General features: G+C 46.3%; 1 protein-coding gene across 2 annotated transcripts; it reads left to right on the top strand.

Moving 5' to 3' along the window:
- Positions 1 to 9,753: 9,753 nt before the first annotated feature.
- CNIH1 (cornichon family AMPA receptor auxiliary protein 1) lies at positions 9,754 to 15,562 on the top strand. Of its 2 annotated transcripts, XM_032188758.1 has the most exons (6): positions 9,754 to 9,895; positions 9,981 to 10,049; positions 10,183 to 10,230; positions 13,018 to 13,130; positions 14,059 to 14,202; positions 14,729 to 15,562. In XM_032188758.1, exons 1-6 carry the CDS (start codon positions 9,815 to 9,817, stop codon positions 14,754 to 14,756), a joined length of 483 nt encoding a protein of 160 aa, XP_032044649.1. In that variant the 5' UTR covers positions 9,754 to 9,814; the 3' UTR covers positions 14,757 to 15,562. The 2 variants fall into 2 exon arrangements, with proteins under 2 accessions (XP_032044649.1, XP_032044650.1); XM_032188759.1 differs by lacking the exon at positions 10,183 to 10,230 and having other exon boundaries at positions 9,757 to 9,895.
- The last annotated feature ends 8,315 nt before the right edge of the window (positions 15,563 to 23,877 follow it).

The raw sequence follows: 23,877 nt of genomic DNA, 5'->3' as shown, positions 1-23,877 counted from the left end.
CATTGTAGAAATAAGACTGGCTTAAAAGGGATGTTAGTCAGAGTCTCAGTCTTGAAACAGCAAAAATCTCGTTCCCTTAGCGTTGTGCTAAAGGTAAGGCATGTCAAAGTACAGGCTGGGTGAGGGGAAGCTACCACTTGTACCGTTCAGCTTGATTTTCAGTGGGAAAACTGGATTAATAATCTCTGCCATTGTACTTTGTACACTGGGGGGCTGCCAGCATCCAACTGCTGCTTGCAGAAGTCTCAACGACAGTGGCTGTAAAGGGGCCTCTCCCTGGAGGAGGAGGAAGGAGCCGCTGCAGTCAGATGGGTGAGCCTGGCTCTGCATCTCTGGATCCCTCCCCCTTCTGCCAAGCAAACTCTGCTACTAAAGATGATGTCCACGTGCTGGAAGTCTTCAGTCAGAGTTCTTCTTTGCCATTCACTTTGTGTGTGCTTGGTGCCTCCGCTTAAGGACTTTCTGCCCTGGGTGCTGCCCCTCGAGTCTGGCAGAAAGCCACCAAATCCTGTTGGGAGTGCTAAAGCCCACGTTTGTGTGGGAGACGATGTTGACGCTGCTCAGCCCACCAGTATTAGTCGAACAGCCTTGCTTGGTAGCTGTGCCTCCTTCCCTTCTCTGAGCTGGGGAAGTGAGGAAGCAGCTGCAGGTACTTGAAGAATGAGTGTGCAGAGGATGTTTGCTATTCTAGGCTTGTTTGTGGCTTCCTTGTTTCTAAAGCAGTGCTTTGGCACAACTCTCTGCCGCTTTCTGTCCTAGGCCCTTGAGATATAGATAGTGCTAATACTTGGTTAAACAAAGACATCAATTATACCCAAATCCGTCCGGCACAAATATTTGTTTTCATATTTTCCCCACCTTATCCGTAGAACTGTGTTTTCCTTACTGCTGCCCACCTAAGAGCAGCAGGAGGCAGCTGTGTCCGCATTCAGAAGGCCAGTGCGTTCTGACTGTGCTTTCCTATTGAGTTGCCTGTCTGTGAAGACGCTTGTCTTGAATTTTCAGATCTCTAAAGAGGGTTCAAGCAACAAATCATGATGCCGTTTATGGGAGCCTTTGTAGCTAAAGGTCTGAGAGTCAGCATTTTCCATGGTGAACTCCTATTTTTCAGGAGTTAGTAAGTTGGCCATAAAATCCTTGGCCCAGAGTTAAACGTAAAGGTCTTTCACAAAGAGAGACTTGCCACAATAAACTTGTGTTGTGTTAAATATCGAATAGCTGGCTGGGATACAGCTCTTGCAATCCTGTTAATTGATGGTAAGCTGAACTGAAGCATGAGTTTGCATGGAAATCCGATAAAATGAACTTGTACTGTTCAAATATTTTTTAACAAAGTTTAAATGCTGATGTTTGACGGTTTAAGTGTGTTCCTAGAATCATGAATGCTGTTCTGATTTATTAGAAGAGGCAATGCGGGTGTTGACACCATTCCACTTCTCCAAAGGAGCATCTTTAGCATTTGTACCAAGATTCCATTTTTTTGTACCTTTAACTGTAAAATGGTCCAGAAACAATGTTAAACTGAAACCAGGGGTCTGAGTCAAACGGGCAAAAGCAAGGGATGCTGACTGTCCCTAGCTTCGTTGTGCTCAAAAGACATTTTAAGCAACATTTCTTGATACATCCATCTAGTAGCTGTGAAATGGAGGTGTAATGGGACATGAGAAGTGAAACTCTTGCTTTTGCTACGTGATCCAGACTCAATGTGACGTGTCGGGGTTGGCACCAGTGCTGCAGGTGGTAAAAGGTGCGGGTTTGTGGCCAGTCTTGGGAACTCGACAATTCCACGAAGCTATCAGTAACCAGTACAACTTCCATATGCTGTTTAGTCTCTGCTAGTTCACCTTGCATGTTTACTTTAAACCAAATCTTTTTTTTTTTTTTTTTTTTGCTAAGCATGGTGCTTGTATTGGTTTCAATAAAATGTTTAATTAAGAGGTTCTGTCTCACTGTTTTAATTGCAAAGTAGCACATCAAGCACAGGCGTGTGTGGGGAGGGGTCAGTGCTATTAGGCGTGATGTTTCTCCTCAGCTTCCTGGAGTTTGCTTTGAACTTGTAGCGTGGTCTCTGGTCTTAAATATGCTTCCTGTGTGGCTCTTCTGCATGTAAGGATTCCTCTTTCCACCTGTGATGAAGGGTGGCAGGAGGGGGGAGGACAGGGCAGCTACAGGATTTGTAAAGGAGACCCCATGGCCTGAAGGAGACAAAGGAACTCAGTTGTACCTCTTCCTTCTTTCACTTCTTGGCTCATCTCTTTCCTGCCTGAGAGACCACTAGGTTATGTTGACTGAAGTATTCCCTTTTCTCATTCTTACTGTTTTTTTTCTTGATTCTTGGAGATTTTTTCCTACTTTGTTGAAAAAACTACTGAAAATGATCCAAAGAATTCAGCCTCAATAGCTGGCATTGTTCCTGCCAGTGCTGAAGAACAGAATTAATGGGCCACAGGTTAAATGTGATAGAAGGAACCCCCTTCTCCCTCGGGTGTGGGCAGCCCTGTGTGAATCTAGCAGCTGTGAAGTTGGATGCACACCTGCTGCAGTGCATCTGCCTCTTGAAGGGCTTCTTGGTCACCCGAGCGTGTCGCAGCAAAATCTGTTGCCAAAAAGTTCTAAGAAAGTGGCTAAGCTGCTGTGGGAAAAGAATGGCTCTCAAGAATAACGCTTGATTAAAGGGAAGAAAGAAAGAAGGATGGGAATAAAAAGGTCTCGCAGTAGAGAGAGGTCACCTGGGCAGTTCCGTGCTGTTCTCTGTTCATCAAGTATGGTTAACTAATAAATGAGGAGATGGCTTGCTGAGACTAGATGATCAAAATAGTTGGGGGGAAAAAAAAGCTGACTCCAATGAATTACAGGAAGGTCTCGGGATATGAGCTGGAGGGCAGCTGCTTTCGTTCAGGGAAGGTCATTGACTCGTGATAGTTGTATGAAAGTGTCAGTTGGGTGCTTCATGAAGTAAAAGCTAGAGAAGGGAATAGGGAACAAATGGAAAATTCCTGTGCAATGGTACAAATGTGCAATGTGTGTGTAGCTTGAATGTCATACACAGCTTGTGCTTTCTCTTCCAGGTGTGTGAATAGGTGGCTGACCCGGGCCTAGGGTGTTTGCTGAGATCTTGGCGTGCCCTGTGGGGGTAAGGCAGGCAGGAAGAGAAATGCAGTCGGTTCTGGAGGAGCTGGGGTAATTGCTGCTCCTGTATGTCAGTCTCCTGGCGCTGAAAAGGGTCAGAGGGTCCTGTGAGTGTGCGTGTGCCTACTGCTCCCCATTCCCTGTGGGCTGCAGTACAACCTGGCTTCCCAAAAATCGCCGTCTCCTGACAGATGAAGGTCCTGCCATGCTGCGTGTGGGTGTGCATGAAATTAGGGGTTCTGGTTCTCAAAACAAATAGTCTATCTTGGGGAACTGGCAACCTCTATCCAGGCCGTTGTGTAAGACACACAGCTTGAATTGTGCTCTGTGAGGCTTTGGGAACCTCATTTCCAGCTATGTTTTAATGAACACGTCAGTTCCAAAGCATAAGGAACCCTGGGCTTCGCTTCTGATTTCTCCAGTGAATACACATTCGGATGCCAGGACGTTGAAATGTCAGCCATAAGGCCGAGCAGTTACCTACCCCCATTTTTGTCCTAACACTCCATTTTCATTTTGTGGAAAACAATGAAGGAAAACACCGAAATACAAAGCAGCGAACGTTCCCTGGTCATGGTTAGCACGCTGCTGGCATGTGAAGCTGTATTTACAGCTGTGTAAACTTGGCCACCGCTCCCCCCTCAGGCTTCCTTCCCTATCAGCTCTTCCTTTTGGTGATACCGAGGCTCTGTGATCCTCTGGGGACAGGGCTGTGTGGATATGCAGCATCTTCTGCAGCCGTGGCTCGATCTGACCAGGTTCTGCGTCTCTCTACTGGACCCATGAAGTGAAGGGGATGATTTTAATACATTTGCATAGATGTAGTAAATCGGCGTGGTTGGATTTGTGACACCCCAGGAGGATTGTTTCCTCTGGGTTATTTGGTAATGTTTCATTCTTTCGGGGACAGCAAACATCCTCTCAGTTAACCTCCTCCACCTTTGGTGGGAAGTGAGGCATCTCGTGCCGAACGTGATGGAGCTCAGCCCAAATGCCTCTGACAGCTCTAGCGGCTCCTCAGCAGGAGACAGAGAGGAGAGGAGAGCAATTATCAGCCAGAAAGACACTGAATGCAGAACAGATGTGAGTGCTGGGAAAGCAGCGGGACTGTCTTTCATGGCAAATTTTCTGCTGTGGTGGGGAAGTCCCATCAGGGCTTTCTGAAAGGCGCCCTGGTCGCCGTTCCTGCTGGTCCGTGCCATGGAAGGCTGCTGGTAGCATGAATGCAGCTTCTCTTCCCTTTCCTGTAGTGCTCGGCTCTACAATTAACATAATGCAGCCTTGAGATCCCCACGCCGTACAGCATCTGCTGTTGTCACCTCTTTCCTACAGAAAACAGGAAGAAAATGGGGCAGAAAATATTCAGTTGAAAGGGAAAGGGGCGCCAGCGATCCTGTACGTGGACTAAAGCCTGGGAGGGCAGAACTGGAGCAGAAAGTTAGGGGTCAGTGCCCTCATTGAGCTGAAAAAGGAACAGGTTTAGCATTTCTTCAGAAAAAGGTCTAATTTTAAATATCCGCTGCTGGAAAATGCTGCTGGATAATTGGAAGAAGAACGTGCCCGCCTGGCCATCTGCTCCGACAGCAGCAAATCCCGGATTGATTTGTGAATGTGATTAATTCAGCCAGGAGGGCTGGATCAAGGGATCAGCTAGAGACAATATTTATACCCTACCCCCAGCTGTGAAAGTGCAGTTGCTTGCTTCGGAAGTACAAAACAAATTGTGCAGCTGTGTTAGTGAAAGAACGAAAATAAAATAGATGCGCTCGCTCAGCAGCCCTTTTTCCTTAGATGTCCCCTTTCCAAGGGCTGTAGGGACAGTCTGACACGAGCCTCCTTTTCCTGGCTGCGAGGTGAAGCCGAGCATTGTCCTTTTACAGAGCTTCTGTGTCTTCATTCCTGTGCCGATGCTGCTGTTGGTCTCCTTGCTGCAGTTCAGTCACAAGATCGTGAAGTTCCTGGCTCTGTGACCTTGTCCACGTGGACTGGAGAGGCAGACGTGGAGCGTGAGTCAGCCGCCCCTCCCTGCTGCTGCTGCCTGAGGCTGCTGATGGGAGCAGCGCTGCCGATCCTCAGCAGGAGAACAACACAGGGCAGCCCAAAAGCTTCTGAACGAGCAGTGAGGGTGGGTTTCTAGCGCTGGTAGGGCCTTGAGCTGATTTGGTAATACCAATACAGCTGGGGAGATCAAAAGCAAGACTTTTAGAGGACTTTAGATGGGGACGAAGGCTTTTGGAAATCCTCCTTAGTGTGACTGAAGTGTGTAAATACACCCTGGGCCTGAAGGTGCTGTACCCAAGGCCACGTGGGATGCCTGTGGGAGGACAGAGACCAAAGTCTCCCGTGTCCCACGCTGACTCTTTGTTCTCCCTCCCAAATTTTCAAGCCTGCTGCACGTCTGCTGGGGCTGCAGGAGTTTCCTGGGGGAACTGTGAGGTTCTGATAACCAGGCTGCATCTTCTGGCTGCTTCATGAATCTTCCTGCTTTCGGGCAGGGGCAGCGATGACGTTACATCTGGAGGAGTGAATGCCTCACTGCCCCAGTGAGCAGCCGCCTGACTCTACCTGGGTGCAGTCTTACCACCAGCAGTGACTGTGCTTTACTAAAGCAATTAGCAGTGGAGCAATTTACAAAGGGGGATTTTGTTTGTTCCCATTACGTGCCAGGTGTGATGCTGTCTTAAAATCCCAAGCCTATGGTTTCAGCTTCTCCTTATTCAGCCTGAAATAGCAGAATTTTACTTGGATCAGAGTTTAAAGCTGTGGACTGAGGATGGGATTTTCAAAGTCATCACTGGCTAATGCAGAATGTTTGGCAATTTCCTCTCAATTTGTTAACGAGCAGCCAAATCCCAAAACACGTTAGGAAACAGTTCTTGGGAAAAATAAAAAAGCAATTATTGGTCCCTTTGCCCCAGCCATGCGCTGATATTGTGCCATGGGCTCTGAGTTGCACAGATAGCCATTAGCAGGAGCTCTCTAAAGTGAGAGAAAAACAAAGCACCTTGTTGAAAGGACATTTAGTATTTGGCCTTTTAAAGGAAAAATGTTGCCATCTGACAGCAATTGTTGGAGGCATTGAGGCCACAAGTGGGTTCCACAATGAGACATGGTGAGATGCCTGGCAGCATCTCTGTGCTGAAATTGAGCTTTGAATGTAATTCTTGTTTCTCTTGAGACTTAGTTTCATATACAAAGGATTTTATAACATTAATTAATGTGGTCACATACATAATGGTAGAGTTTAATGAGCTATTCTAAAGAGTTCATTATCACAACAGGAAAGGAAGTTTGCCCAGGAAGGGAAGTTGGTGCACTCACAAGTCCAGGGACCTTTTCATCCTACCGATCAGAGACTGAGCAGTGAACCAGCATCCTACATCCTGATGTCTGATGGTACATAAATGAGGTAAGTGAGAGCAGAGATTGTGTACTTTTGCTTCTCACGTGTACATAAAAGGTGTGCAGAAACGTGACCTCTGCCAGACTGTGTTAGAGGTACTTGGAGAGTCTCTTCTAAATTGTAGAGAAATATTTTTCTCTCCTACGTACCTGGTAAGTGAAGTTTAAATCTATTGAAGCCAGCACCATTTCTGTTACTGAGTTCAATAGTGGTAGATTCTTCTTCTGTAACTGCAAAGTGACTATTTTTCCAGAAATGTTATTTGTGGTGTTGAAGAACACGGCTAACTCATGAATTACTACCGTGATAATTCAGAGAAATTGCTCTGTAACTTTCCATCACGGCTCTCTGTAGTCATGACCTGCCAGAGTCTTCTTTCTTCAGCTAAATCTTCCTTACGAACAGACTGTAGCATGGAATTGTGACTGATTATGGGGCAGTTTTCTGGTAGCAGCAAGTGCTTTAGAGGGATTTAAGATGAAGTGAACAGACACTGACATTTTCCCTTGGGATTCCAATCAGGATTAAACTCGATGAGTCCAGACTAAGAGGAAAGTGCATTAAAAGCTGTAGGCCACCTCCAGATCTCCACTGTCTTTCTTGTATTGATTTTTTGGCTGATTTATGATTTGTGCAAGGAGGAGGACTCGAGAAAGTTCAATCAGAGAGAATTCTGAGCAGATAGTTGGGTGATTTGAGATCCCAAATAAACGCATGAAATGAGAAGCGATTAGGTCATTTTCTACAGAATTTGCATTTCATTTCATTTTTTTATTACCCTAAAAGGACACTCTCTAATTCAAGAGCTCCTCCAATGAACAAAAATCTTTGTGGTACAGAATTACTGCCTTCCATTTTTCCTGACACGGTAATTGCAGATGAATGGCACGCAAGCATTAGAGGTAACAAAACGGTGCATTCCTCGAGGCAGAACCGGCGTTAATTGCAAATACAAATACGTGACTGACACACCCTGATATTTCTGCTACTACACGTCCCTGGTAAAACATTCTGTTGTGCACGAACCCAGAACATCATCAGCAACACAGCAGCGCTGCTGCTTTTTCAGGTGCAGAGCAGTTTGTTTACCTCTGCTGCCCTTGTGCTTCAGCTACCCTGGATCGTATATCCCAAATCGTGAGCATCTGCTGTGTCTGGAGTGCCGTGAAGGAAACCTCTCTGCTGTAGCTCTGTTCCAAGAGCCCAAGGCTGCTGGCAGCTCGCTGGTGGTGGTCCTGGGTGCTCCCCGACACGCAGCAGCTTGGCAGCATCCTGCAGGGGTTCCTCTGCTTAGTTGTGTGCCCTGTGTGATGGGTGAGCCTGCTGGCTTCTAGCGGGACTCGTGGTGGGCCACATCTCCCTCATGGGCCGTATGAAGAGACCTGGTGCCAAAACATCTCTGATTCTGCAGGACCTGGCCTAGCCAGGGGGCTCCAAGCACCTGAAACAGGAACCTGTGAAGGCCACGATCTCCAGGTACCTTTTCAAGTAAACGGATGGATTTCTGTGGTCACCGGGGCAGCTTGAGGGCTGCGGGGCACCCTGTGCTCCCAGCTCTTCCCCTTTCCTGTGCGTCTGCTGCAGTTCACTTTTAAAACTGTTTTCTGGGGGTTACATCAAAGTTTTGTGGGTCCTAACGGCACTACTCCCTGCGTGGGAATGGCTCGAGGATGAGGCTTTGTGGGGATCAGCCTCACGTCTGCAGCAGCTGAGCTGAGGGCAGCTCCGGTGCTGCGGGGTCCCCTCTTACTGCGCTGGAGGAAACGAAGCTCCTGCTGATGGCTCGTTGTGAGACGCAGTTAATGGTGTGTAAAGCTTTTTGGCAAATGTCACCAGGAAATATTATTTGCCATTTGGCTGCTGCTAATTTTATGGGATTCGTTATTTGCACAATGTGTCTGGAAGCAATGGTTGCGGGTTTGCTTTATTGCAAGGTATTCCTGCTCAAAACTGGAAGGAAGCTGTGGAAGAGAATTAGTTGAGCTTCTCCTTAAACTATTTGTTTTCTTGGCTTCTTGCTGCTTCCTTTCAGAATGCACTGATTGGATAGCAAGAGCTGGTGTTCCTCCTTTCCTGGGCATGACTGGAGCCTGTTCCCAAGCATTTCATCCTACGGCACGCCTGGCATCCCCCTTGTCTGCAGCCGTACCTCTGCTTGCCGGGTCCCACTGGGGATGTGGGGATGGCACCACGTTAGTTGGCCCCTGGTGCTGCCCCATCCCTTTCCACCTGAAAAGGAAGGGCTCTTTGCCTCGACCTTTGGGCCAAATTCCATTTTCAAACTGGGTGTTACTGCCGTCGCCTTGTTCTTTGGTTTCAGTGTAGATATCGGAAAGGAAAAAGAATAAAATAAAAATAGTAAATAAATAAATATTAAATAATTAATAAATAAATACAATAAAATAATAAATAATAAATAAATACAATAAAATATTAAATAACAAATAAATGAAAAAAGAAAGAAAATAAAAGAAGGAAAAGAAAGAAGAAAATAAAAACAAAAAAGAAAGAAAATAGAAAAGAAAAAAGAAAAAAAAAGAAACAAAGCAAGAAAGAAAATAGAAAATGAAAAGCAAAGGAAAGGTAAATAAAGGAAAAAAGGAAAGGAAAAAAAATGGATAAAAAGAAAAAAGAAAGGAAAATAAAATGAAGGAAAATAAGAAAAATAGAAAAGTTAAAAAAGAAAAAATGAAAAAGAAAAAATGAAAAGAAAAAATAAAGGAGAAGAAAAGAAAAAACAGAAGAGGAAAGAAGAGAAAAAAGAAAAGGAAAGAAAATATAAGAAGAAAATAAAATAGAAGAAAAAAGGGAAGAAGAAAAAAAAAAGTAAAGGAAAAGAAAATGAAAAAAAAATAAAAGTAAAAAATAAAAAGAAGAAAAAGGAAAGAAAGAAAAAAAAGTAGAAAATAAAAAAAAAAAGAAAATAGAAAAGTAAGAAATAAATAAAAGAAAGAAAAAACGAAAAAGGAAAGAAGATAAGAAGAAAGAAAAGAAGAAGAAAAAGAAAAAGAAGAAGAAAAAGAGGGAGAAAGGCAGGGGACAGGACCGGACCCGAGCAGCCCCAGCCCCGCCCGTGCCGCGGGCGTCCCGCGGGGGGCGCGGAGCGTCCGGGAGGCGCCACCCCCCCCCCCGGCCCCACCTCCCGTCCCCTCCCGCCCCTGGGCGCTGCCGGCGGCCCCCAGCAGGGGTCGCTGCTCGCTCCGCGGGCCGTCTCCCGGCGGCGAGCGCTGGCGCCCGGCCCCTGTGGCGTCGCGGCGCGGCGCGGCCCGTCCCGGCCCCGCCATGGCCTTCACGTTCGCGGCGTTCTGCTACATGCTGGCGCTGCTGCTCACCGCCGCCCTCATCTTCTTCGCCATCTGGCACGTGAGTGCGGCCCGGCACCCGGCACCCTGCCCCGCCGGCCCCGCGGGCCCCCTGCTGACCGCCGTGTCCCCTTCTCTCCCTGCAGATCATCGCGTTTGACGAGCTGAAGACGGACTACAAGAACCCCATCGACCAGTGCAACACGCTCAACCCCGTAAGTAGCGCGGGGATCGCGCGGCCCCCTCGGCTCGTACCGAGTTTTCTGCCTGCTGGTGTTTTTTTTTCCCCTCCCCCGCCCTCCTACTAACGCTCTTTCAATCTGCTTTCCACCCTTTTCGGCACAAAAGACAGTTGAAAAGGTCAAAAAGATTAAAAGAGTCAAAATTGCGTTAAAGGTGTGTACCGCTGCTCGGGTTGATGTTTTTTGGGGCCGCTTCCATGTTGTTAGGGTGGTTGTCGATACCCCTCAGGCGTCTGGTTTGGCGTGCCTGCCCATCCGCTTCTGACTTGCCCGCCGGGTTCCAGCAGCTCCATGAATTCCCCTCCATACCTTGTGCGAAAACGATTTGGCTTGCGGGGAAAACTGTTACATGCCCGGTACGCGCATCCTGCGGGTCAGCTTCGGACAGAGACAAAGGGCGCTTCCCCAGCACCAGTTATTAAAGCCTGGGAAGACAGAAAGCCAGTTAAAAATAACTGGCCGGATAAATTCTGCTCTTGCTCGAGGATTTCGGGCGGCACAAGGTGCCAGGCCTTGCCTTCACGTCTTTGTTTCATGTTGCAGCCTCAGGGATGTCTCGGTGTCCTCTCTTGGATGCAACTCTGACGCTCCTCGGCTTGTGAAAAGCATCCGAGGCAAACTATCTGCTTGCATCTGTACCAGGCTGATAATAAAAGGGGAGCTTGTTAAAGAGCACGCAGTTTGATAACACAGATTTTTATTTTTTTTGCCCGTTTCTCCTGATTTTGGTTTTGGCTTGGCGTGCCCAGACTGAAGCAGTGTGCCCGGGCAGCACGGCCTGGACTTCCTCCTCGTGCTTTAGAGAGTGAAGGAAATCATGCAAATGGAAAATGAATTTAAAGTAGCTGGGGGGGTTGTTAGGCACAAATCAACAGCGAGAGGGGGCGAGGAGGCGATGGGCAGCTGATGGCATCGCAGAGAGGGCCGATGCCTGCCGAGCTGAGCATCTAACAGTTTCCCTTGCTTGGTCTGTTCTACAGTCATTTCTGCTACGGCGTGGGGGAAGGCAAATCCTCATGGCATTTATGCATCATGATCTTGTCACAGACTTCTGAGTACTCTAACGCGCATGCTTACAGCAAATATTAACCTTCCGCTAACCCACCTGCATGCGGAGTTCATTGATACGACAGCTGGGTGAGCTGAAAGCCATGGATAAATGGGTGCTGGCTGCTCCCCCGGCAGTAGGTCAGCTGCTGAGAGTGGAGCTAAGATCCAGGCTCCTGCAGGCACCTGGTAAAGGGTCGCTGGATGAACACACCGAGGTGCTTTTCTGGGAAAAGAATCAAAAATCCCAGTAGGAATTGGTACCTCAGAGAAAGATTAGCCTGAAATAGAAGCTGCTTAGCGTGCTGTCGATGTTGTCTCTTCCCTGCTCCTGCTACAGTAGTGGCTCTTCTCAGCCCTCCTCCCTCACCTGGTGATAAAAATCACCAATTCAATCCAATTCAGTCAGCGTTCCTTTAGGACAGGCAGGGAGGCTGAAATGTGGCAGGCTTGCAAGACAGGAATTCTGCTGTGGGAGTCGGCTACAACAAACAAGATAAAGACAAAGATGTTTTGAGATGTGTAGTGAAATAAACTGCAGGTGTGAGACCTGGTAAATCTGTCCCAGCAGGCTGCCAAATGCATTGTTTTGGGTAGAGCTCTTATTCTGCTATAAAAAATTGCCAAGTTGTGAATGGTAAGTATACCAAGAAGGATTTGGACAAAATATTTACCTGAAACCGTTCCTTTATGACAGCTTATTTGTGTTGATGTTGATGCAAGTTTGCTTTGATACTTCTTGCTTCCAGAAGCAGAATGTAGTAGCAGAGTGGGTGGTGAGAATGTCTGTTTGGGGGTGGGTTTTAGGTTTCTAGGAATCTATTTTGGGGCTTTAAAAGAAGTGTCTGGCTAGAGAGAATGAAAAAAATGCAAAACACGGATACGCCGATGCAGCCACCCTACGGAGTAGTCGTACTACCCAGAGTTTAAAGCTCTGAGGTAGAAATGCAGTTTTCCACGAGGAGATGGTGTAGCGATCCCGGGGTGAGAAGTCAAAAGCTTCATCTGCTTCCTTCGGAATTGTGTAATGAAAGAGTAAATGACACCACTTCGGGGTGACTTGTTTTAGAAAGTTTCAGTCTTGTCGTGGGTGTGAGGTTTTGCTGGCTCTCTGCATGCATTTAATCTACGGCTCTCTCCATGCGAGCCCTGTTAATAACACTGATCCCAGCCGGCATTTCATGCTTTCTCTGACCTGCCAAGAATCGATAACCAGCGCTGCGGCCTTCTGCTGGACAGCATGATGCTACCAAGCATGCACAGTAGGTCCGTGTGGAGGAGAGCGAAGCTGGCTCCTGCGCCCTTTAGCTGGGGCTGTTCCTCCCGTGCTGCAGGCAGTGCAGTGCTCGTGCCCGTGCCCACCGATGTGCTCAGCAGCCGTGCTGCCGGCCCGGTGCGGTGCAGCCCTGCCCAGGGCACCACGTCTTGGCAGTAGTTCCGATCCGCACAGTCACCTATGTGCAAGTATCAAATCAAAACTGCAAAGTAGGAAAGCCCAAAAGATCTTTTTGCCAATCGACCGTTGTGTGGAGCATGTTTCCTGGTGATATTTCTCTGTTGCATGAGAAGAAATATCTCAACGATCTCTCGTGTTATGAAGGTCACTTATAAAGCGAGGAATCTGGTAACAGTGCCCTTAAGTGAACAGAAGCAATAAAGATTTCTTTATCTGAGCATTTCATTCTGTAAAATTTCCTTCTCGGTTTATGATTACCAGGTGAAAACAGCAAGGCACATGCTGCTAGTTGCTCTTTTCACCGTCTGCAGTCTTGAGCTTGTTAGCGTTTGTTTTAAGTGACAATTTTTAAGCAATAGCTTACCTCCAAAATAGATTAAACAGCACACGTTTTGCTTTGAGTAATCGAAATGTCTAACTCATCTTTTTCTTTTCCAGCTTGTACTTCCAGAGTACCTCATCCATGCATTCTTCTGTGTTATGTTTCTCTGTGCAGCAGAGTGGCTCACACTGGGTCTCAATATGCCTTTGTTGGCTTATCATATTTGGAGGTAATATTGATGAGTCTGGTATCTGTCCTCATGGCAGTTGTACCTCATTCTCCTGTCGCAGTGCTTCCTGTTGAGTGTTCTGTGTCTTTGGCAAATGAAGATGCTTTTTGATACGCTAGCGAGAAAGTTTACGTCGTGGCTATAACATAAGAACCATCGCTTTGCTTTATCACTTTTTTTTTTAATTATCATTATTCTCTTGTGTTGTACAAGAGCCGTGCACATTAATGGTGGCCGACACGTCAGGGTGTGGACGAGCAGTAGGAGTGGCAACCCTGCCTTCTTCCTACCAGTGAGACGCGAGCACCGCCCTTCCCTCTGCTGTGCAGCTGCGCGGGGAGCTGCCGGAGGGAGCGGATCCGCTCGAAACACAGCCCAGTGGAAGAGTTTTCCCTGCCTGGCTTCCCTCTGCTGGTCCTGGCACCAGGAGCTGGAGGGGTCGGAGCGCTGGCTGTGCAGGGAGCCTGCTTTTCGTGACATCTGCAGGGTCATTTTACACTGACCTGTGCGAGTAGTCCCTCAGCGTGGCCCCAGCATGCCTTTTATAACGAGTAGAGGCTGTGGGCTGCACAGGGTTACACCGCAGTCTCTTCTCCACCTCTAAACCCTTTGCGAAGGAATCCCATCCCAGATTTGTGAAGCGGTGCCATTTCCTTGCGGTGTACCAGACTTCAGCTGGGTTTGTGGCCGCGGTGAGCTCTCGCAGCGCCATCTGTAAAAGCTCTCTGATGGCCCTGCTTGTTTCGGGGCTCCCAAAGCTGCTCTTGCTGCTGGCAGCCTCCTGCGTGGAGCTGAAGGACCTGGCTGGGCTGCGAGGGGGGGATTCTTGCTCCAGTTCTGCGGTCAGGCAATGAGTGGGGGGCAGGAGCCCGCGTTTCCCATCACCGGGAGCAAACTAATTAGCAAACTGATTGTGTGTCGCTTCCAGGTACATGAGCAGGCCCGTGATGAGCGGCCCCGGTCTGTACGACCCTACGACCATCATGAATGCAGACATCTTAGCCTATTGCCAGAAAGAGGGATGGTGCAAATTAGCATTCTACCTTCTATCTTTTTTTTACTACTTATATGGGTAAGTTTTTTTCCTCTATCCTCCATCTCATTGTTAGTCTGTAGTTTTTTGGTTGGGCTGAGTGCACAAGAGACATTTTGTACGTGGGAATATATCTAATAACAACTTCTCTGGAAAAAAAAAATAGAAGAATACTGTGATATTTGTCAAAGTTAAAGGTAGAAGAATCATTTCAAGAGTAAAAACGGGTGGGAGCCACAAAAGGTAGTGCCACCTCCTTGTACTTTCTCCCACTTCTTTCAAACCAAAAGCCAGAACCAGCTTCTAGCACAGCCTGTAGTAACGGAGTTTTTACAGGAGTCCCCGTTACAGCGTCCCTTGGTCCGGGCACATCTGGCTGTTCCCTGTTTGTGTCTCCCTTTCCAATGCCCCTCACGTGGTTGTGACTTTGTGTGTAATTAAAATGTTCGGTCACAACCCACATAGCTCACGCAGATTTGTTCCTCGGGAGAATACTTAAGACTGTGTAATTAAATGTTTTTTCAAAATCATGCATCTGAATGTTTTTATCTTATTTTCTTTCCAGCATGATTTATGTTCTGGTGAGCTCTTAAGAAGACATTCAGCAAGCTTTGTTCCATTTAAGTGCATGCAAAAGCCATGAAACATGGATTATTTACAATGAGGCCGTCTCACCAAGATTAAATACGGAATCCAATGATTGCATTTGCATTAGAAAACAATGGCTCCCCTATTTTTAAACTATTTCCACATTTTATACTTGTGGAAAGACTGTTTTCTTATATTTTACTGGGACACTGAAATTAAAGAATTACATGTACATTAGTATAAAGATTACTGGGTTTTGAAAAGTTCTGACTTTGCACTCCATAAGGAACAGCCTTCGAGCGGGCGTTTGTCACTGAGCAGCCGTAGTGCGCGGGGTTCTTTGGGCTGGGCTTCGTGGACTCGCGATGTTACCTGTAGGGGATGGCGGTCTCAGGAGGTGAATTCCTGGGCACAATTGCAGAAACGGTAGTTCTGTTTTTCTTTCTTTTCTCTTTTTTTTTCCCCTATCTGGTTAATCTTTCCCTGTATATGCATGGTTCAGAGACTTCTGTATTTTCACCGAACACTAGCCTTGCTCTAATCACAGGCGTTTGTCGTTGTGATAGGAAATGTTGAATTGTCCACAAAGGAATGAATTTAGATTTTTTTTTCTCAAAGTCTGTGCACAGACACTAAGAACAAATTTATTAACAAATGGACAAACCTACATTTATTATGTTCAGTGGTGAAAATACACTTGGGTTTAAGAGATACTACAGTTCTTTTCAAAGGAGAAAGTGAGATTGTGAAACTGCCCTGCTGTTCCTTAGTGCAATAAATAAAAAAAAAGTCTCAAATTCAGAAATACTTATTTTTACTTGTTCTGGTGCCTTGTTTCGTTTTTAAATTGAACAGATTCATCTGTTTTATGATGAATAATTGCATTACCTTTCAGAAATAGAACACAGAATCGAGTTATGTCTGGAAAAAGGAAGCTCTGATTTCCTGTTTCCTTTTTTTTTTTTTTTTTGTGGGTCTGCAGATAAACAGTGGGGAAGATGTTTCAGGTAAACTGGTAGTACCGCATTGTAAATTGTCATTGTGAAGAACTAATTTAGGAGTTATAATTAGGAATCTTTTCCATTTATTTGTTGGGGAGAAAAATGAAATAGTTTCCCAGTTGTAGTAAAAAACATTTTTGTATAAATGGTTTACTTGTTCCCTTTGTCTCTCAGGTGTTAGATGTAATAGAAAATTGTAAGAATGGCTTAGAAATCTATATAGTCCAATACTGATATGCTGGGTAGTGGGAGAATGTGCTCAGAAACCTGCGTGTTACAGATGTCCTGAGCTGGAGGTTTGGCATCTTGAACAGCCCTTGAATTATTTTCTGTTAATTTAGTTGCTTTAGGGGCAATTTTATAGCCCAGGATGAAGATGCCCCAAAAGGCGGAGAGTTCTGTAATGGAATGCCTTTAAGTTTAAAAAATGAAACCAAACCACCAGACAAACAAATTAAAAAACGAACAAAAAAAACCCTTACTAAAAACGTCATATTAATTTCATTTGATGCCTGCAAGTTCTTGTTTTTAAGACATAATGAAAATTTTGCCTTTTATATCTTATGCTGGGTGTGATCAAGTAGACATTTGTTGTGTCACCTTTCAGAGCAGGGAAGCCTTAACTTCATCTCTTGGCTGGAGGGCCTTCTGCAGCTTTGTGGCTGTCCTTTTTTTCCTTTTTCATTTCCAAACTGGAGGAGACCAGAACTGTTGGCGTCACACAAGCTTTGGGTATCGTGGGGATTTCAAGGAGCAGTTTCCTGCTCTCTGCTTCTGGTTTCCTTTTTGTAATGGACTGCTGGGGGATTAGATCTCAGCTGTGAGACCTTCCAAGTCTCTGTCCTGTGATAATAGATACCTGACAGCTTGTTACTGTGTATAGATCATTTTTCTTATATTTCTTCTTTGCCTTTACTGAAACTTCATTTCCCATGCTTTAGCACTGCAAGGTTTTCTTTTTATCATCCCTGAACTTTTGCAACAGTTGCAGGTTTTATCTCATTCCTGTGTTTTCCCCATTGTCTTCCTTATGTAACACTAATTTTGAACAGTTAGCTAAGAAGCTTTTGAATGACTTTTTGGAAATTCATTGATATTGTTCCTGTTGGATCATCTTTGTTTCCTGCTGCTTCACTCCTTCAGAAACTGCTGTAAAGATGACTCAAGCCTGCATAAGCGAAGCTAAATAACCCTTCCTTGTGTATGTTTATTTGTTACTGAACTGAGTTAGTGGCTGCCTCATAGCCCCCAGCTCCCTGTGGCCTTCTAAAAAGGACCATAACTCCCTTGGTACTTGGGTGAGTTCAGCTGGAATAAACAACACAGAATCTACTGAGTTCAAACTGGTAGCTTGAGAAACAGCTAGCCGTGGAACAGCTTTATAGATGTTAAACAAAATGTCTGCAAACACTTGCACTGTCCTGGGGCTGAGTCCCAGAGTACGACCCAGTGCAGCCAGCTGCATAGAAAATGATTTTCATAGAAAATTTCTCCAGTAAAAACAAAACATAAGGCTTTAGACACTCTTGAAGTAGATGTGTAAGTATAATCCTGAACATAAGAATCCAAATATGAAAACAGGAGTTAACTTGCTAGTGCAGATCCACTGGACAACCTGAACTTACAGCTAACTCCGGGAGCAAAAGGCTTACTTTGTCTTGGTGCTGTGTGTAAGTACGTGAGAACTGGAGAATTTCAATAATCTCACTAAAAGGCCTTTTAAAGTTTGGAAATCAAAAGTGTTATGAGAATATGGCACAGAGAGCCGAGCTGTGATCCCTGCCAAATAAAGCATCCTTCAGAGAAGGCTGTTTAGAAAGTGTTTTTAGCACTTTTATTTTTTAAAAGATCCCTGCGTGCTGGCAGAAATCCGGCTTCTGGTCTGTGTGAAAGTTCTCTGTACCCAGGGATGCAAGCCACAGATCTGGATTTTACCCAAGTGGTTCTTGTGAAAGGAACTGCTGCATGCAGAAAAGCAAATACTACCCAAAGTACTCGGTATTTCACCATCAAAATGTGGATCTGGTATTTGTTTTTTCGAGTTCCACAAGGCAAAAGATTAGGGAGAAAATAAGTAACATCTCTCCTCCATCAGCAACTTCTCTGATGAGTCACCTTAAAAAATAATTTTTCTGATATCTGTTTGATCACTGGGGAGCAGTATGAGGAAAAGAACGACACACATTACATAACTTGTAACTTTAAGAATTCCTGAAACTTTGTCAAAATGCACCACAAGCATCAGTGTCCCTGGGGGCTGCAGCTGGGGGCTACAAGGAGACCCTCAGAGCGGGACAGCAGCACCATGGGCTGTGCTAACGCTGGGTCACAAGGAAGGAAGCGGGGCCTGGCAGGGCTCACAGAAATCCTGACAAGGAAACAGGAGGCAGGTACAGAAGGGTCAGGAGGCTGCTTCTCAGAGAGAAGGCCCAGCGGGGGTGCTGCAGGTTTTCTTCCCACAGCCACCACTTCCCTCAGAGTGCCAGAGGGCACCTGAGCACTGCAGCAGATGATCAGCGCTCCCTCACAGCAGGACACGGTTAAATGTTCTCTTCGGGAGCCTACTCAACTTCTCTGGTCTTGGAGTGGATCTGGTTAAAGATGACTGAGGCAGCCTGCTGCAGGCAAGTTTCTGGGAGACTCGCTCTAGCCTACAGAGGATTATATATTTACTTTTTGACTTTTTTTTGTTTAAAGAGTTGTGTTACTGCTGTGTTACTGCTGTGTTTTGCCTCCCTTCCACTTGGTAACCACACCGGAGCAGCCCTGGGATGTCACAACAGCCCGCGTGCCCGCTGGGTGGCAGTGGCTGTTGCCCAGTGCAACCCAGTCCAAGTGTGAGCCATTTCTGCAGCGACAAGAAGCTCGTTGGGCGCTCCAGCCCTCAGCACGACACCAAAAAAAAAAAAAAAAAACACCTCCGTGCATTTTGTAGAAGACAAACATCTGCTGGTTAGAAAGATGTAAGAGAACCAAGGCAGGAAGATCAAGCAGATGTCCAACCTGTGAGGAGAATGGGGACACCAGAAAGAGGAGCAATGGCTCAGCAAGCTGTAAGCAGGGCTAAGGACGAGAAATCAACAAGTTATTAGTGATGGTGAAGAGCAGACAGCTGCTGAATTCATTCACCCCTCTAGGAAAACTCCCCATCACGCCAGGGTTCACAGATCTACGTAGCAGACCCTTCACCAAACCCTTTTTGAAGGCACTGGCCACGTCTGCTGCCACTGCTCCTCCAGACAGGGCTGCCTTGTGGGAACGGGGGTGCAAAGTGGGTTTGTTAATTAGGAATTAAGAGGGGAAGGCAGCTACTTACGGAGACACAAGTGTCCAAGGCCACTGTAACAGCTGGAAGAGAAGAGGATTTAGGCTGTGGTACACTGCGACACCCAGAGCCCCCTCAGCATGCTGTGTGAAGTACAGGTCTTGCCTTAATATAATCAAGAGGATCAGTGGTACAAGGAAGACAGAATTGCTACTATTTACAAGGCTAACTCCCATCTATTCCTCAGACCTTCCTTTATTACTGTCTTTTTTCCTTAAGATAATATGCAATTTTAAAAGTTCCCCTTTGTTCTTGGTAATAGTCCCAAGGGCACAGGAAAGCAGAAAAAGGCATCAAGAGGAACAAATCTCAGTTTGCTTTAAATCCTCCTCCAGATTAAGGCTTCAAAAACTGTCATGAGCTAATGATAGCAGCAGGCTTACGCACCAGCAGGAAGCCCAGAACGCTCAGTGGATGTCTGCCTGGGGAGCTGGCAGCAGGATCTTTCAAGAAAGATGGATCCAGGAAAGCTCTATCCCAAGCTCAGCTACAGATGCTGAAGGATACAGCTTTAAACCAGTTTTGTGCAATTTAGAGGAGAATTTTGCACTGTTAGAACCCACCCAGCCTCTGGTAAACAGCCCGGGGCTACATTATCCTCTGCCATCTGCTTCAGTTCTCAGCTCTCACCGTACAGCTGATACCCAACTCCTGAGCTCCTCCAGAATTCTGCAGCACTCAGCAATGTCAGGAGTGTCCCCGTGCACGCAGATCCCATGCTGCTGGTAGGCGTCTATAAGGTTTGGTACTCGGTATTTTAGGAGTTCTCCTCTGGTACAAAGCACGAATCTATCCCATGTCCCATAGTTGTTTAGTTCATCTGCCAACAGATCCAGACACCTGCAAACAAAAGCCTATCAAGCCTAGGGATGAACAGATAAGCTTCTTGGTACTGATCCCGTTGTTTAATCTTCAAAGTCCAGACAACAGAAGTTACCACTTCTGCTTTAAGCAGCGTTTACTTCCATCAAGTCTTGCCTATGTCTGCCTTCAGGTACCCCATCCACGAGAGGAATTTCTACAGCTCAGAGGCAGCCCTGAGACAAACCTCACTAGAGATTGCTACTTTATAAATAGCCCTGTTAACTCCTGCTAGCTTAAACACAATTCCATCCCATCTCCAGCTACAATTGTCCCAACAGGATTTTCTTGCTGTTAGTCTCCACTGGCCTTTACAGCTGAATATTAACACACATTTTTACACAATCTCACTTTTCTCTAGGAAGATGAGATAACATCATGGACACGTATAGGGACATTATAACATCCACGGTAAGAGGACAAATAAAGCACCACAACTTCTCAGTCAAGCTGTGTTTCAAACACACAGCGCCTGGATCCTTGTGCCCAAGTTAGATAAACAGCAACGCCAGCAGCCTCCAGGCTATGTCAAGCCTCTGGCCTGTAAGGAGGAACTCGTGCTTTCAGTTTACCTGCAGGTTGTTCTTACCCCTTCCATGGAAACGAAAGGCACTTCTGCACTGGTCAGAAGACTCACTGATATCTTGTTGAAGATTCCTTCTAACATCCTTAAACTTGCAACCTAAAACACATTATGAGTGATGATTATGACCCCAGGTAAGTGACATTTATGAAACGGCTGCTACAACCGAAGAACAGAAAACAGACACCAAAGAAAACACCAAAGCCACACCGCCAATGACAGTCCTTAGTTTGGCAAGTGGATCACTAGTACAGAAGACAGTTTAAACACCTTCATCTGCTTAACACTGCATTATAATTGGATTTTAAAATCTGCCCAAGGTTTTAAACTGTTATGCATCCTCCAAATGAAAAGCTTGGGATATTAAAATCAAGGTACACATGGCAAAAATGTGGAAAAACACTCCTCCACCCCCACCCACTTTCCAAACCAATGAATACACGGACTGGATAGGGATCACTGCAGAGTTTTATGTTGTCTAGTAGGAAAATAAATTCTGAACCATTCTGTAACATCGGGAATCACACTGAAAATCCTTCTAGTTTAATAATCAACAGATGACAACCTCAATTTTTTAAACTCAAGTCATGCTACTAAGGCTTTTTTGCAACCCCTACAGAACTCTACCCTACAAAACTCACAGCTATTTAGTTAGTGAGAGGTAATTGCTCAAAGTATCTGCACTGTGTCCTTTGTCCGTCTCCTTTCCTCAAAAGATTGTTTTATCTCTTGAAACATCTTCTGAGAACAGGAGAGCAGAGTCCTGCAGAAGAGCTCTATGGGCAAGGCCATGACTGGAGGCTGCTCAGGTGGCTGAACATGGCAATGCAGCTGCTTTCAGCATAAAAGTTTGCTTAGTGTTCAAGTGTTAGAGGGATTCTCATCAGCACTGGACATCACCTAATTCATCCCAACATTATTCAGCATTTCTTTTCTAGATCTTTAGTGTGGAATCAGTGCTAGGCTTGCATTTATTGGGCTTGGTTCTTGATTGTTAGGTAATTGCTTTAAACGAAGCGGGGAAACCTCACGCTGTCACCAGCAGCTGTCCTCATCTCTTTTGTGAGCACAGCAGATTCACTATGGAACAGTTTGGGTAGTCAAAAATACAGTGAAAGCTTATACGTTTATTTTTATATTGTGGCCATAGCAAACAACAGTGCAACCCAGATACTCAGGGAGGTGGTACAGAAGTGTCAGCACAGCAAGTAATTGTAATTTAAGGCAGATATAAAGGAATTATTTGTTAGAGTGGTCTTGTTTCACTTAGGTTGTTGCTCATTATAACCAGTAAAAATATCTGGCTTTTTAACATTACTGATAGTGGAAGATAGACATCTTATCACTCTGCTAGGGAATACTGCATTAAGATATCCTCTAAATTGGCCTCAGTATTTTAAAACATTTATTCCAGTCATCGATTATAAAATAAGTCACTCTGCCAAATAAACTGAAAGCAGAATTTAGGGGTACAGAGTATTACACCTCTTCAGCTTCAAACACACCTGCAAATCCAGGGAATGCTCCTTACCTGGAAGGGAACACACTCCCAGGAGCTTAGAAGAGTAGATGGGAGACAAAGACAACCTGTCAGGAAACAAAAAAACAAGCAATCAGAAGAGAACATTTTGGTAACTTGAAGGTAAGTAACTCACCACCAGACACTCGTTTTCTGTGGGACCACGAGAAGTTACGCTCGATAGCGCTATAAGAACGAAACAGGGTGAAACAGTAGTTACAAGTCCTCACGGACAGTTTTCAGCGGGAACTTCGTACAACACCAAGCGAGGGAACCCGGCCCCTTCTGCCCTAACAGACCCCTCAGGGGCCGCCTGGCGCTGACCAGACCCCTCACGCCCCCGCCGGCCCTGTCCCGGGGCCGCTGCTGATCACTTCAGCAGCCTCATCATCCGACGAGTCCCAAAACCCAGCCTACATTGCGCCGGGCTGGCTGCGGTAGGGGATAAATGAGGAGCTCAACCGAGGTCCGGCCCCTCAGCACCGGTCCCGGTCCCGCTCCCCGCCCCCAGCACGGCCCCTCCGTCCCGCCCCTGCCTCACCGCCCACAAAATGGCGGCGCTGCCCGCCCACAAAATGGCGGCGCCCTCGTGGAGCTCTTCCCGCCCACCCGCCGAGCACCTCATTGGCTCTCTCTTCCCGCGCTTCTTCCAGCGGGGCTCCGCCTCTCTCGCCAGGAGCAGCGCGCTGATTGGCGGGCGGCGCTGGAGGGCTGAGCTGATTGGCTAGGGGCTGAGAGGCGGGAAGAGGGGGCTCGAGGCTGACGTGGTGTGAGGCAGAGGGAGCCTTGGGCGCGAAGGGTGAGGTGAGGGCGATGTCTTTGTCCCTGTGGCCGTGTCTGGCGTCGGTTTTCTGACAGAAAAATGGGCTGGGACGGGCTCTGCTTCCATGTGGCTGCTGCCCTGGCTACCCGGGAAGCCGTTTAGGGGGGAAAAGGGGTCTTGGCCCTTCTGTCCATCCCCACTTGGAGGTTTCTAGAGCTTTCTAGAAGGAAGCAGTGTTTGCCCGTTTAAACTAAGGATCCAATATCAGATATCCTCGCGCCAGTTTGACCTGTAGGGCCTTGGGATGGCCAGACCTCACTGGTGTGTTGTTAAGAAAGAAAACTGCAGTGCTCCTGTGAGATCTGCTGCTAAAAAACGTGGATTTGGAGCAGCTGCGATGTCCACATCCTGCCCTTGCCACATTTCACTTTTCTAACGTGTAAATGATAATTTTAAGAGCTCGCTGTTGCCCACGCTTAAGGCGTTTTGGCAGTCCTGGTTTTGCAGCGTTTCAGAAAATGAGGCAGGAATGTAGGCCTGTTCATTAGCAGGTAAATGCATAAATTGGTATTGATTAATTTTGTTTTAGACAATGGGGTTGAAACCATTTACGGTCTATGCTTAGATATGTGCAGAGTTGTGTTGTGAAGGGGCCGGATGTGAATAGTGATTCTTTGGTCTTGAAATTTTTCAAAGATGATGTTTATAGCCAAAAGAAAGGCTGTGTCCAGGCTCCTCGAGTGGTTTGTGTTTGGTGAGATTCCCAACAGGGCCAGAGCAAGCCCTCCAGCTGTGGAGTTGTTAGATTTTAGTCCTGCATTAGCAACGTTAGTTCCACAGCCTGGGGATGTTAATGAAACCTGTCAGAGAGGGATGGCAGAAACAACTTGCTTGGTATGGCAGGATTTGGGGGAGGTTTAGGGAATGAAGGAAAGGATGATGAGAGGATCAAGTAAAGGACCCATTCATTGAAACAGAGAATTTGATAGCACATGTACAAAAATTGCGTTAGTGCCTGTAATGGAGAAATAAAACAATGCAGCTGTGGAGGTTGCTGACTAAGATGATAAATGA

The sequence above is a fragment of the Aythya fuligula genome, chromosome 5 (genome assembly GCF_009819795.1).
Source record: "Aythya fuligula isolate bAytFul2 chromosome 5, bAytFul2.pri, whole genome shotgun sequence".
Classification (NCBI taxonomy): Eukaryota; Metazoa; Chordata; class Aves; order Anseriformes; family Anatidae; genus Aythya; species Aythya fuligula.
This window is presented reverse-complemented; position numbering and strand designations above follow the sequence as displayed.